At 39.3% G+C, this 15,361-nt stretch overlaps 1 protein-coding gene across 1 annotated transcript in view; it reads right to left on the bottom strand.

Annotated features, from left to right (window-relative positions):
• The window catches only part of FREM1 (FRAS1 related extracellular matrix 1), a 148,610-nt gene that overhangs the window by 117,540 nt on the left and 15,709 nt on the right, over positions 1 to 15,361 (bottom strand). Inside the window, exons 5-7 of the mRNA XM_081500121.1 lie at positions 10,726 to 11,049; positions 7,944 to 8,052; positions 543 to 674 (exon numbers count right to left, since the gene is read on the bottom strand). Coding sequence (XP_081356247.1) covers positions 543 to 674; positions 7,944 to 8,052; positions 10,726 to 11,049 — 565 coding nt within the window. The remainder of the gene's footprint in view (positions 1 to 542; positions 675 to 7,943; positions 8,053 to 10,725; positions 11,050 to 15,361) is intronic.

Raw genomic sequence — 15,361 nt, 5'->3', positions numbered from 1 at the left:
AATTAATTCCTCTGAGCTCATTACAAGGAATAGACTATATTATTACTAACTATGGATATTTTTATTAGGGCCACTACTTTGTTAACTACCACCCTTATAATTATAAACCCATTTCTTTTAAACTATGGTAGCTGCTACTAATGACATAAGAGCATAATTACTAAAGTATTAACAACATCTTTTTCTGTTTTTCATTGCATTTCTCTGAACCAGAGAAATGAAAAGGAAATATTTTGTCTTTAAACCAGGCTAAAATAATTAGTTAAGGAGTATATTTAGAAGGACCCCTACATGGGTTCAGAAAGCAAATCTGAGATTTAAATAATGGCTCAAACATAAAATATCATTCATAAATGGTCATCCATTGATTTGAGCATGTACTACAAAAGTCAAGGGTTTCAAGATCTCTGGACCTAGGGAATATGATAATTCACTGAGAAATGGAGCCCAAGAAATACCACATATATCCTGTTAAATATGATTTGCTTTTGGGGAAAATAATTGTTGGGTTTGATTCTAAGTTACAAAGTTTGTTCCTTCACCTCTCAGAGTAAGCCGTCCATGCTGCAGGCCATCCACAATGACTACCTGGACAGCATGAATGTCATCATTGTCCACAATCTGAAACTGTTCCCACGTGATGGCCCTAGACTGTCCCTCCAGGAGATTCAGACCTACAAGAGAAAACAAACAAACAAAAAAAATGTCCTGGAAATTTCTACAGAATGCCAAGATGACTACTTTAAGACAAGAGTAATAAATTTTCACTCACAAAACTAGGTAAAAATTGTAACTTCAAAAGCTTCTAAAGAAACTCTAATTTAGCTTTTAAGTAACATTTTTACTATTAGTCCTATTAACTCTAACCTGATGACTGGTTCCTTATGATCTATCCTTTACAGGCACAATGGTGCCAAAAATAAATACTAGAAAGAAATAACAGATGTTATGTTCACACGGGTCTCTAGTTCAAAAATGTACACAAGGAATTTTTCAAAGGCTGCGTTCACATATTTTAAGTGGGCAAGAGTCAGAAGTGCTTTCACACATAAATTCTAAGAGCATAAGTAGCCCACAGGATAGAGTATTAAAGTGGTTAAATATTCGTTAAATGTACAAATACAGAGCTACTATGCTAGGAGAGTGTTTAATGGTGTTAGACAGGAAGAGTCTGACACTTTGTAATGAGGGTTGTGTTTTAGTCTAGACTCTAATAAGGTAGTGGCTTTTGTAACTAGAGGAATTTAACAATAAAAGCTTCTCCTTGGACCCAGCATGCTGAAGGGAATCGGGGAGAAAGGAAAGTGCTGCTCAGAGCCAAGAATACAGCAACCAGACTGAACACTGCAGTTAGAGACAGGGAGCTGTAGTACCATCAACCATTCCCATTACCCAGTAGAGCTGGTGGGTCAACAGACTGAAGAGAATCTTGAAAGGGAGCAAAGTCTTTCAAAGAAACAAGTGTCTTTATGAATTATGGATTTCTCACGGTGTAAGCCCAGTAGTGGGATTGCTGGGTCATATGGTAGTTTTATCCCTAGTGTTTTAAGGAATCTCCCTACTATTCTCCATAGTGGCTAGATCCATTTTCCTTAATGTTCACTGCAGCACTATTTACAATAGCTAGGACATGGAAGCAACCAAAATGTCCATCAACCAGTAAACGGATAAAGAAGTTGTGGTACATATATTCCACGGAATATTACTCAGCCATAAAAAGGAACGATTTTGAGTCAGTTGAACTGAGGTAGGTGCACCTAGAGCCTGTTATACAGAGTGAAGTAAGTCAGAAAGAGAAAAACAAATATCATATACTAACACACATATACAAATCTATTAAAAAATGGTACTGATGAACCAATTTGCAGGGCAGGAATAGAGACATAGACATAGAGAATGAACTTGTGGACACAACAGGAGAAGGAGAGGGTGGGATGAATTGAGAAGGTGCACTGAAGTATATACATTACTATGTGTAAAATAGATAGCTAATGGGAAGTTGCTGTGTAACACAGGGAGCTCAGCCTGGTGCTCTGTCAAAACCTAGAGGGGTGGGATGGGAGGGATTAAGAGGGAGGGCTGATTAACATTGTTGTGTATCAAGGCTGATTCATATTGTTGTACAGCAGAAACCACCACAACCTTGAAAAGTAATTTCCCTCCAATTAAAAAAAAAAAAAGAAACGAGTGGATGAAATTTAAAAACTGTGTGTACTGGTAGACACAGTTAATACATTAATGCTTCCCCTCAAATCTGCCTAGCTTCCCCTGCCCCCGATGTTGACCAATTGCCCACTTTCTAGCCTGACAGCTCCAACAAATTTCCCACAATCCCCACCCAGTAAAGCCCTGGCCACCATCATTGCTTCATCTTCTGATATCACTTACCTCAAGTGCCCACCAGGCCAAGTTTTGGCATGACCTTCCCTGTGACCGTGGCCAGGTCTCTCACCATGGGACTCAAGGAATTTGTACAGTGACTGCTAAGAAGAGCCAAGTGACACAACCCTGGGCATGTGGGAAGTTAACCCCAGTGAGGCAAACTGACTGAGGTGAGAGGAGAGATGGAAAATGCTGACATGGGGTTTTTCGTCCCTTCCCAACCGTACCCCTGACTCTTCCCACGCAGAATGTTTCCATCTTCTCCTGGAGACATCAGCACTATTGAGCAATAAGCTTTATTTTCTTGTAAAGCTATGACCAGCTCAGTCAAACCACCTTTTTATTTGCTACCCTCCAAACTCCCAACGTCCCTTCCCCTTACTCCAGATTTCAGTACAGGGTTAGTGCATATAATCTGCTTCAGGGGCTCTTTGCTAGGGAACCTGAGTTAAGACACACAGGAATACTAAAAGAAACAAAAAGAGAGAGAGAGAGGAAGGAAAGAGAGAGAAGTGAGGGAGAAGAAGAGAGTAGAAGGAAAGAAGGCAGGGAAGGAGGGATGAAAGGAGGACAAGCACATGTAAAGAATCTCTGTGGCTGGTAATAAGGATTTTGAAGTCAAGAGTGCACAGTATACCAAAGAACAAGGCATCATGGGATGCAGCAGAGGAGCAAGCAAAAACACTAGAAATTTATGTAGCAAGATATTAATGGTGATTATGTTTCGTGGTAGAGTAATGAATAACTTTATCTAACAATTATTATTTCATTCACTTATTCATTACTATTAACTCTACTTAGTGTGCTTTCCAAGTTTTCAATGATCTTATATTAAGTTCATAACAAATAAAATTTTATTTTAAAAAGAATTCTGATGTCCAAAGTAGTGAAAACCAGATCCGGAGCTCTTAACAAGCCTAGGTTTCACAGATCACACATACACATGCAGACCATTAAGTCTCTATGCTGTATACTAAACTTTGTTGTTATTCAGTTGCTAAGTCATGTCCAGCTCTTTGCAACCCCATGAACTATAGCACACCAAGTTTCCTTGTCCTTCATTATCTCCTGGAGTCTGCTCAAACTCATATTTATTGAGTATTGAGTCGGTGACGCCATCCAACCATCTCATCCTCCGTTGCCCCCTTCCCCTCTTGCCCTCAATCCTTCCCCCATTAGGGTCTTTTCCAGTTCTTTGCATCAGGTGGCGAAAGTATTGGAGTTTCAGCATCAGTCCTTCCAATGAATAATCAGGGTTGATTTCCTTTAGGATTGACTGGTTTGATCCCCTTGCAGTCCAAGGGACTCTCAAGAGTCTTCTCCAACACCACAATTCAAAAGCATCAAACTTTAGGTCACCAATTCCTTCTTTTCTCTCATTATCCTCAAATAGAGGTAGAGCAGGACAGAAAACCAGATTGTAAATGAAGGATACCCAACTGACATTGTTCATCCCTACTGAAACTCACATATCTATAAACACACACATGATGTGTTACCCATGTGCAAGCACACACATACACACACACACACAAAAGATAATCCATATAAGCTGCCATCTGAGGATTTAAATCAGACAGAGATATTTTCTGTGTTAAATGAACCTACCAACACTGCTTATAAGTACATTTTGAATGCCATTGATGGTATCAGTGGGAAAGGAAAAAATCTTCACTTACATTTCACATTTACATCTGATCTAAATATATACACTGCATTGTAAGTCTTCTCAGAAATGAGAAACAGTACAAAGCCTTCTTTTAAAAGATGTAAAGCAGGAGGAAATCGACATGGCAAAGTAGGAGGATGCAGAATTTACCTCCCCTCTCCCTCCCACCTTATGAACACATGAAAAATACATCTACACATGGATCAGTTCTCATCGGAAATGGACTGAAGACTGACAGAAAGACCGATATGCAACCAAGGCTAAAAGAAAGATCCACACAAAGTTGTGCAAGAAGGGGAGAGAAGCAATCACGTAGGGGCCTGCACCCCTAGGAGGGGCCACAGGACAGGAGGGGCATTACAAGGATGAAAACATCCCTGGGGAGTGAGTGGCTTGAACCATACACTGGGTGCACCAGCCCTGGGGTCAAACGGTGAGAAGACCGTTGGCTGGTTTGAAAACCAGTAGGACTGACAGCAGGGCTGTAAGAGATCTAGACTCTGCTCATGAAAAACCTACGCATTCTTGTTTACTCCTGACACAAGACAGAGAAAGCAGATTGAAATTGCTCAGGACACTGGCTGGCTTCTTATAACTGCCTCAATGCATGCCCCGGCCCATGCTGAGAGGATTTTCCCAGCCCCACTTGCTCAGAGGCACAGTTCCCCACTAGAATGAGGCTGCCACAGCTGAGGAGAGTGTCCAGTTGTGGGGGATGGAGCTGGCTTGGGCCCAGCCCTCATGGCTATTGCTCCAGTACCCTGGGATATGGCCCTACCCCAATAGGGTGGTGATATTGGCAACTGAGCAGAGAAGCCCTGGCTCACATCTGGCTCTGGCTCTAGCTCCTCTGTCTCCTGCAACACCTACCAAGTCAATAAGAGGCCACTACACTCTGAGGAAAGACATGAGTTGTGTTCATGTCAAATCTAGCACTTCCATGAAATCCACGCGGAACATGCGCAGACTGTACAGGGATGTTCCCACATAAGGACATACATTTAAGACCACGATGGGTAACTTTTGCCTCATTTTATAGAGACAGAAAAAGTTAACCAAAGCAGGAAGATGGAGAATTTTATTTCAAATGAAAGGAAAAAAGAAACCTGTAAAACCAACCAGTGAAACAGAGATGAATGAATTACCAGATAAAGAATTTAAAGATTCATAATAAGAATGCTAACTCGGGGGAAAGAATAGATGAACTAGAGAATTTGAAAAAGTCAAAACTGAGGTATACAATAACTGAAATGAAAAATACACTAGAAATAATTAACAGACTAAGTGACACAGAGGACATATAGTGTTCTGGAAGATAGAATAATGGAAAATATCCAGTCAGAACAACAAAAAGAAAAACAAATTTTAAAAACTGAAAACAGTTTAAGGGACTTCTGGAACAACATCAAGCATAATAACATTTACATTCCAGAGGTCCTAGAAAAAGAAAGAATGAAAGAGGTCAAAGGATATTTGATGAAATTATGGGTGAAAACTTCTGAACCCGAAGAAGGAAACAGATTTCCAGGTGCAGGAAGCATAGAGGGTCCAAAACAAGATGAAACCAAAGAGAACCACACCAAAACATATCATAATTAAAATGGCAGAAGTTAAAGAGAGAATTCTAAAGGCAGCAGGAGAAAAACAAAGAATCAGGCACAAGGGAACCCTCCTTCCCCAAGGCTATTAATGGATTTTTCTGCAGAAACTTTGCAGGTCAAAAGGGAATGGCATGATATATTTAAAGTGCTAAACAGGAAAAACCTACAACCTAAGATATTCTATCCAGCAAGATTATCATTCAAAATTAAAGGAGTGATAAAGAACTTACAAGCAAAAACTGAAAGAGTACATCCACATTAAACCAATTCTTAAAGAAATGTTAAAGGCTCTTCTCTAAGTGGAAAAGAAAAGAATGGGCTACAACAAGAAGTAAGACTCTGTAGGAAAAGAAAAACCCACTAGTAAAGGCAAGTATATAGTAAATGAAACTTGCGCAGTAAAAGACACCATCAACAAAATGAAAAGACAACTTAGTGAATATACAAGCATATAAACAACTCACATGACTCAACAGCAAATAATAATAATAATCCAATTTTAAAACGGTCAGATTTGAATAGACATTTTCCCAAAGAAAATACATAGATGGCAAACAGGCACATGAAAAGATGCTCAACATTGCTAGTCATCAGAGAAATGCAAATCAAGAGCACAATTGAGATATTACTTCATACCTCTCAGAATGACTGTCATCAAAAGAACACAAATAACAAATGATGGCAAGGATATAGAGAAAAGGGAACCTCGTACACTGACCCTAATGCTAGGAAAGATTGAGGACAGGAGAAGAGGGCGACAGAGGATGAGATGGTTGGATGGCAGCATCAAATCAATGGACATGAGTTTGAGCAAACTCCAGGAGATAGTGAAGGACAGAGAAACCTAGCATGTTGCAGTCCAATAGGTCACAAAGATACAGACACAACTGAGTGACTGAACAACAAAAACAAAATTGGTGTAGCCCCTGTAGGAAATAGTAGAGAGGTTTCTCCAAACACTAGAAATAAAACTGCCATATGACCCAGCAATTACACTGCTGAGTTGCTGCTGCTGCTGCTAAGTCGCTTCAGTCGTGTCTGACTCTGTGCGACTCCATAGACGGCAGCCCACCAGGCTCCTCCGTCCCTGGGATTCTCCAGGCAAGAACACTGGAGTGGTTTGCCATTTCCTTCTCCAGTGCATGAAAGTGAAAAGTGAAAGTGAAGTCACTCAGTCGTGGTCGACTCTCAGCGACCCCACAGACGGCAGCCCACTGGGCTCCTCCGTCCCTGGGAATACTGGAGTGGGCTGCCATCACCTTCTCCGACACTGCTGAGTATACCGGAATAAAACAAAAACACTAATTTGAAAAGATACATGCATTCTAATGTTCATAGCAGTATTATTTACCATAGCCACCATATGAAAACAACCCAAGTGTCTATTAAGAGATGAAAGGATAAAGAAGATATGGTTTATATATACAATGGATTATTACTCAGCCATAATAAAGAGTGAAATTTTGCCATTTGCAACAATGTGGATGCACATAAAGCATATTGTGCTTAGTGAAATATATCAGAGAGAGACAAACACTATTTTATCATTTATGTATGGAGTCTGAAAAATAAAACAAATGAATATGAGAAAACGGAAACAGGCTCACAGATACAGAGAACTAGTGGTTACCAGTGGGAAAAAGGAAGGGGGGAGGTGCAATATAGGGAGAAGGAATTAAGAGGTACAAACTACTAAGTATAAAATAAATAAGCCACAAGGATATATTGTACAATACCAGGAATATAGCCAATATTTTATAACTTTAAATGGAGTATAATATGTGAAAATATTGAAACTCTATATTGTATACCTATAACTAATGTAAGATTCTAAGTCAGTTATATATTAAAAATAAGAAGATAAAGCAGTTTAAACTCTTAATTATGTATTTTCATGTCCATACAACCCAACTTAAAAATAAGATAATAGATTATAGTTTATGTCTTTCTTTGATTCCTTTGAACAATTTTGAGTTGGAGACCTTTTCTCTCTCAGTCCAAATATGCTCAGTATCACAAACAGTCACTTTTTTGCCTTAATCAGCTGAAAGGGACCTTTTGGCTTATCTCCTGTAGAGGAAAGAACTTAGTTTCAGGACACGAGAATCCTCAATTTAAATTTCTCACTCTGACAGTAGGAAAAACAAAACCAAAAAACCAGCTAGATACCCATAGCCTATCTGGTTTCAGTTGCTTTGTGTGTAAAATGGGAATAAAGCTACCTTTTTTCACTGACCAGTGTACTTTGTCTTCCCTTCCCTATTCTGTTTGACGCCTATATTGCACTTCACCTGTGTTCCAGGACACTCGCGGGGCATTTGTATCTGCTGTTCTGATGGAGATGTGGACTGTAATAGGTGCACTCTTCTCAAAGAAGAAGTCATAGACCTCCAACTCCACCTGCAAACAAACAGTTGAATATGAACTACATATTGACAATTTATAATATAAAATACCATTAATTCTGGGATATATATATATACCGCAGACGGAGGCAAAACTAATTCAGGTTTCTGCTGTTGCCTGACCTCATTTTTGACAATGTAATCTCACTTTTTCCAGCTCTATGTCTTATTCCTTAATTTATCAGTGTTTTTAAATTTTCTTCTCTGTGAATGAAGTTCTTAACCTGAAATAAGCAAATATGCTAGCAATGTGTCCCTGCATTTGTTCAGGGGACTACATCAGTCCAGCATCAGACCACTTCAGCTTCTCACAAAGATGTAGGATCTAGAGTAGTGGTTCTCTTTCACCCCCCAGGGGACATTTGGGAACATCTGAAAACATTTTTGGTCTCACAAATATGTATGGCCATGGAAGAGCTACAGGCATCTAGTGGATAGAAGCCCAGGAGGCTACTATTAATTACATCCCACCATGACCAGGTCAGTCTTTATAACAAAGAATTAGCCAATTCAAAATGCCAACAATGTTGCAGAGATCCTGATCTACAGGCAACTATCCCACTAGCTATATTATTAAATATCTTTATTTTATTTGCTCCCTTGAATTCCATAGCTAATAAGTAGGCTTACACATTTTGAGCTTTATTACATGCTACGTGTGTATTACACCAGGTGCTGACAGAGAGGATGAGGTATAATACTGTAAAGGAAGGCAGACCACCTACTTTTGAAGAATGTGTGGTCCATTTGAGAGGATAAAAGAAACAATCAGATAGTACCACATCAGCAAATACTACATAAAAAAAGAAAGAGATTCAAGAGTGACAAATAAATACGTTGAAGATGAAACTATACTGATATGGGGGCTATCATTTTGGAGGTCTAATATAAATATATATTAGTTTGAGCCCTATCACTAAGGAACTTTCCTCTAAGATAAATGTAGTACCTACTAGAGTGAAGTTGGATTTTCATGCCTACAAGAACAGACTACCTGGTGTAACAGCTGAGGGAAGGATCGGCTAGCTTAACGCACACCGGCCATTTCTCTGCTCTCAGAAATCCCACTCCAGGTGGCTTCTGGCCAAAATAACTCAACAGTGCAAAATCTCCACTGAGAAAATTGAAAAAGTCACCTTCTAACAAAACAAACCAAAAAAAGCACACATTTGGACAGGTTCTGCTTTAGTGTTACATTGTACCACGCCAGACATAACACATACAAAGCAGACAGAGTAGCAGTGCTTTATTTGTGAACATGAGATAAACCTGGACATCTAAAGAGAAATTACCTCATGCTATGGAAGAAATGAGAAGTGAAGACAGGAAAGAAAAAACCAGTTGCCACTTACTATTATGAAGTGAAGAAAATAAAAGTAAAGGGCAAAGCATGGCATTTATAGTCTGCCCTTGAGACTAAATGCTAAAAATGCCTAAACTGGATAGAGGGCAATTTGGTAACCCCAGGGACACATATTTTCCTTAATAGACCTGAACTCAAGTCTGTGTTAACCTGCTTATTTAAATTTTCCATCATTTTTGAATCAACTTGCTGGTAAGTCTACAAGTTTGTGAAGGGTTATTATGTACAAGTCTGTAACCAGCTGTTCTCTACTCTCACTGGATACAAAACAGGAGGAGAGAGGCAGAAATAGCAGAAACGATTTAGATTAGATAGAAAGAGGACTTTCCTGATAGAAAGTGATAGTGAAATGAGTCATTTTAATGAGAATATGGAATCTCCTACCCTGAGTAAGCATTATTACTTAAAATTAAGGATTCCAGTAGAAAACCTTGATGGAAAATAACAGAAAATAATTTATTAATGAAAGAATTATAAACAAATAGAAGTTAGACCATCTCTAACTTCAATGGTCTATGTAATGCAAGAAGGCTGTTGGAGACACCAGAGTTCTCAAACTGGTGAACCTGGGGCCAAATGTGGCCTCAGAAATGCTTTGCAGGTGGTATTTTATGTTTTAAATTTACAATGTCTTCTACGTTTAAAAGTTGAAACTTTTTAACTGAAGTATAGTTGATTAACAATGTTATATTAGTTTCAGGTATATAGCATGGTGGTTCATTATTTTTGCAGGTAATACTTCATTATAAATTATTACAAGAAATGGTCTACAATTCCCTACAATACTATCCAGTATATCTTTGTTGTTTATCTACCTTATACACAGTAGTTTTTATCTATTAATCCCATACCTCTACTTTGTCCTTCCCCCTCCCCTACCCCCTTTAATAACCACAAGTTTGTTTTCTAGGTCTGTGAGTCTATTTCAGTTTTGCATAAACATTCACTTGTATTATGAATTTGAAATATTTTTACCAAAACAAAGTAGAGCTTTCCAACTTTTCTTGAAAAAGGAAAGCTACAGCAACACTGGGTACATCCATATTCTCACATGCAGCAGTCAGCTGGAGCTGAGTTACATCTGCTTCCTAAATTGCCAGCTCCTTCCTCACTTCCCCCCAATCTCCCTCCAGATGGGTTTGTTCATTTGCATCACCTGCCTGATTTGCATCCTGATTTGCAGTGATTAATTGTCTTCTGAGGCAATGACCATACAAGCTAACCTGCAGGCTAAAGAGAAGTGGCCTCTTCAATGACTCTCTGAATACCAAAGAGTCTAGCAGCTTTGTCTCTCTTCCCTCTCACCTCATAAAGTCTCCTCTCAGAATGGCTGCTGTTTGGTGGCTGATAGGCAATCTGCATATCTCTTAGGTCCTTCCAGGTGAAGGAGGACACTGGTCTGGTGTGATCCCACAGGTGAGTCACATAGCCCTGAAGCGGGGCTTTAGTAATGTTGAACACCAGCAAGGGTTTGGGGGTCTCATCCTCTTCACAGTCCAGAACCGATGTAGTCAATGAGGTCAAGATGAACTGATCCACTTCCAGAATAAACATGGCCATGAACGCAGCTCTTGGAATCTGATTGGGAAAGCCAGGTCTAATATAGACAGGCAACCACGCGCTCTCTGACTTTGGAAGGAGAAAGAAAAGTTAAAGGGGAAAACTATAAATGAAGCTAGTGATATAATAGCAAGGTAAATTGCATGATATTTAACACAAAGCCACAGACTAGAGGGTGCATCCAGCAGCAATCTGAATCATTTAGAGACATTTTAATCACATACTGATGCCCAAATTCCATTTCCAGATGTTCTAATTTAACTTTCCTAAGGAGAAGATTAAAAAAAAAAACAACTTGGTTTTCTAAAAGTTCTCTGGTAATTCCAATATTTAGCCAGGGTTGAGGTGGAACACCAATTTTGGCATTAGAAGGAACTATTCTTTTGATTCCATGTCTAGCACATATGGTTTATATGACTTTGGACAAGTCACTTAACTTCTAAATCTTGATTTCCTCCACCTACACATGGATGTCCTAGAGGTCGCAAGTACTGAGTGAGGATTACAAGAGATGGCCAAAGTAAAGCACTAGGACTTGCCTAGTGGTCCAGTGGCTAAGACACTGCACTCTCAATGCAAAAGGCCAAGGTTCGATCCCTGGTTGGGGAACTAGATCCCACATGCCACAATTAAGAGCTTGCATGCCACAACATGGAACAACAGACTGGTTCCAAATAGGAAAAGGAGTACATCAAGGCTGTATATTGTCACCCTGCTTATTTAACTTATATGCAGAGTACATCATGAGAAATGCTGGGCTGGAGGAAGCACAAGCTGGAATCAAGATTGCCGGGAGAAATATCAATACCCTCAGATATGCAGATGACACCACCCTTATGGCAGAAAGTGAAGAAAAACTAAACAGCCTCTTGATGAAAGTGAAAGAGGAAAGTGAAAAAGTTGGCTTAAAGCTCAACATTTAGAAAACTAAGATCATGGCATCCAGTCCCATCACTTCATGGCAGATAGATGGGGTAACAGTGGAAACAGTAGCTGACTTTATTTTTCTGGGCTCCAAAATCACTGCAGATGGTGACTGCAGCCATGAAATTAAAAGACGCTTACTCCTTGGAAGGAAAGTTATGACCAACCTAGACAGCATATTAAAAAGCAGAGACATTACTTTGCCAACAAAGGTCCATCTAGTCAAGGCTATGGTTTTTCCATTGGTCATGTATGGATGTGAGAGTTGGACTATAAAGAAAGCTGAGCGTTGAAGAATTCATGCTTTTGAACTGTGGTGTTAGAGAAGACTCTTGAGAGTCCCTTGGACTGCAAGGAGATCCAACCAGTCCATCCTAAAGGAGATCAGTCCTGGGTGTTCCTTGGAAGGACTGATGTTGAAGCTTAAACTCCAATACTTTGGCTACCTGATGTGAAGAGCTGACTCATTGGAAAAGACCCTAATGCTGGGAAAGATTGAGGGCAGGAGGAGAAGGGGATGACAGAGGATGAGATAGCTGGATGGCATCATTGACTCGATGGACATGGGTTTGGGTGGACTCAGGGAATTGGTAATGGACAGGGAGGCCTGGTGTGCTGCGGTTCATGGGGTCGCAAAGAGTCGGACACGACTGAGCGACTGAACTGAACTGAACTGAATGCCACAACTAAGATCTGGCAGAGCCAAATAAATAACTAATTTTTTTAATCTTAATAAAAAACAAAGTGAAGCACTAACAGTGTCTGGCACACACAACCAACCTCCCCTGGCCACCCCATCCACCTCTTGTAGGTTTCAAAAGTGACAATGGCAGGATGAAGGAACCTGTCCTTATAATAGCTGCTCATGAAACTGAAGGACGTTTGCTCAGTTGTGTATTAATTAGGACCCTGGGTCTCCAAGTGAGGAGTAGGTCATCAAAATTGCAAGTAACTCTTCAGGCTAGAAATACACCTCCCCCAAGTGAAAGAGCTATGAGGAAGAGGCTCTCATTGTGGGGATCTCCAGAGAAATCATGAACTTGCATCCTGGGATCTGAGGTCCCAACAAGTGCTAAGGGCAGAAAGGATCCTCAGCAGAAGATAACTGGTCATCACAGAATTTGATGTCCCCCATTATTGGGAGACCAGGCTTAATGATCAGAGCCACATGAATGCAGTACTGCTGAACACTGGATACTTACATAACGGAATGTTTAAAATGAAGTTCTTCTTGGCTTAGTCTCAACTGAAGTTCCAAGAGAGAGCATTTCAAAGAAAATGTGAGACAGGTACTGTAGGCAGAATTAACAAAACAAATTGTCTAGAACCAGTTCCAGACTCTAGAACCTTCTCACCCAATCTAAGGATATAAAAGGGTTGAGAGAAGTCAGAGAAAGAGATTTATTTACAGACAAAAGTTGCTCTGTGTTGTGCTGAGTCACCACCTTGATGCCACACACTGTATGCCCTCTGTGAAGAGGAGGGGAAGGGGGGGCAATGCTGCATCCCTTGTCCCAGGTGTCAGGAAGGAAGTTTCTATCACACTAGCCTTAAATGTGTTTTTTTACCAGTGGAGCACACAGAGGATTGATGTTGGGCTCATCCCTGAGGAAGCTAAGTGGCCAGAGGCAGAAGAAACATGGTATCTGTGCTGGGATCAGTCTCTAGTCCTTGTCTGCAGCAGGAAGGAATATGTGAGTGCTCTCAGATACGGAGCAAGTGGGACAGAGGGTTGGTCTAGGGTCATCTGGGTCCCTGACCTTTAGGTGCATCTGTGAGAAGCCAAAAATCTCCACAGAAAGAAGCTGGAGGTGGAGGTCATATCCTAGGAGCACTGGGAGGAACTGCAATTGACCATTCAGGTTAGAAAAGATGAGAGGCCTTTTCAGTGGGGAATCTCCAGGAGAACAATGAAATTGCACCAAGACTAAGAAGCAGCTTGAAACATCCACCCAACTCAGAGAGCACAAAGCCATATTCCATTGATGCCTGGTCAAATAAGACCTCTCTCTCCAACATTCCTCCCAAACCACCCACTCCTCAGCCTGGAATTTCAGAAACTAGCCAGCAAGGCTCAGAGAAAGAGAGAAAAGCTAGAGAAACAAAGGTGACAACTCCTCTCCCTCCCATACGGGAGTGATAATTCTGAGAGTTTAGACTATGTAGTCCTAATGTGCCATTGAAAAGCATTTGAAGATTTATAATTAAAACAAGAATGAGGAAATCATAGTATAAAAGGATTGGTGCTGAACAATAAGAAATATTAAACCTAGAGGTTAAGCCTGAACAAATATTACTTGAAACATACTAACAAAATGGATACAAATGTCAAAAGAGTATCCTTGAAATAAAAGGTGAAGTAAGTATCATAAGGTATAAAGATGATATGCTAGAATTAAAGTTGCAGATTACGTTAGCCAAGCCTGGTGGTGGGTAATTGCAGTGAGAAAGGACAAATAGGATCAGACCTCATAATATATATGAAGGGGCCAAAAGACTTTACTGTATTTTTTACTTAATATGTTAAAAATAAAGGTTAAAGAATATTTTCAATTTAGAACTAAATTTTAAAATGGGATATTAAATAAGTAAAGACAAAGGCAATTAAAATATAAGCTAGAGTGCAAGATGATTTTATTAATTAGCGAGAAAGCATAAAACAAGATGATAGAAAAAACCAGATATCCATTATTATAGAAATATAGTCTATATTCTCTTGTTTAAGACAAATACTCTGAAATTAAACATCCAATTATATCTGCCTTACTGGAGAGGCATTTAAAATTATATACAGAGATTTAACGTAAAAGGATGATCCAAAAATTCTGCAGATGTGACTATAAGAATTTCAAAGACAGATGAATTCAAGGCAAGAAGAATTAAAAAGGACAGTGTGTGCAGTTAATAGTGATAAAATGTACAAGACAATGATTCTGATAAGCATCACTGTATTTAATATTATTCTGGCCAAACCAGTGGGGAACACAGCAGAAAAAAGAGGAATAATTACTGAAAAAGAAAGGAAAAATTATCATCATAAGTGGAAGATGTAATTAGTACAGTTTTTAAAAGCCTATAGAATTGAAAAAATTTTAGAATAATTGAATTCAAGAAAGAAGCCAGACAAAAGAAAATTAGACCAAGAAATTAAGCTTTCCTGTTTAACAGGAAAGAAGAAATAATGGAGGAAAAGAAGACTAGCCAGAATAATTTCACAAAAACAAACTGCCTAGGATTGGACTTAATAAGTGTGTGCAAGTGACATGAAGAAAACTGCAAACTTAACAGAAACATATCAAAGATCATTTGCCTCAACGAAGTGAGATAACTTTTGCCTGGAAAAGATGATCAATATGGTAAATGTTCCAATATTCCAATTTTTCTCAAAATAATTTTAATCTAATCCTCATAAAAAATAATTAGGGGCTTAAAAAAACTAACATAAATATTAATTATT

This window comes from Giraffa tippelskirchi, chromosome 1, assembly GCF_054371585.1.
Source record: "Giraffa tippelskirchi isolate mGirTip1 chromosome 1, T2T-mGirTip1v1.2.pri, whole genome shotgun sequence".
NCBI classification, from domain to species: domain Eukaryota; kingdom Metazoa; phylum Chordata; class Mammalia; order Artiodactyla; family Giraffidae; genus Giraffa; species Giraffa tippelskirchi.
This window is presented reverse-complemented; position numbering and strand designations above follow the sequence as displayed.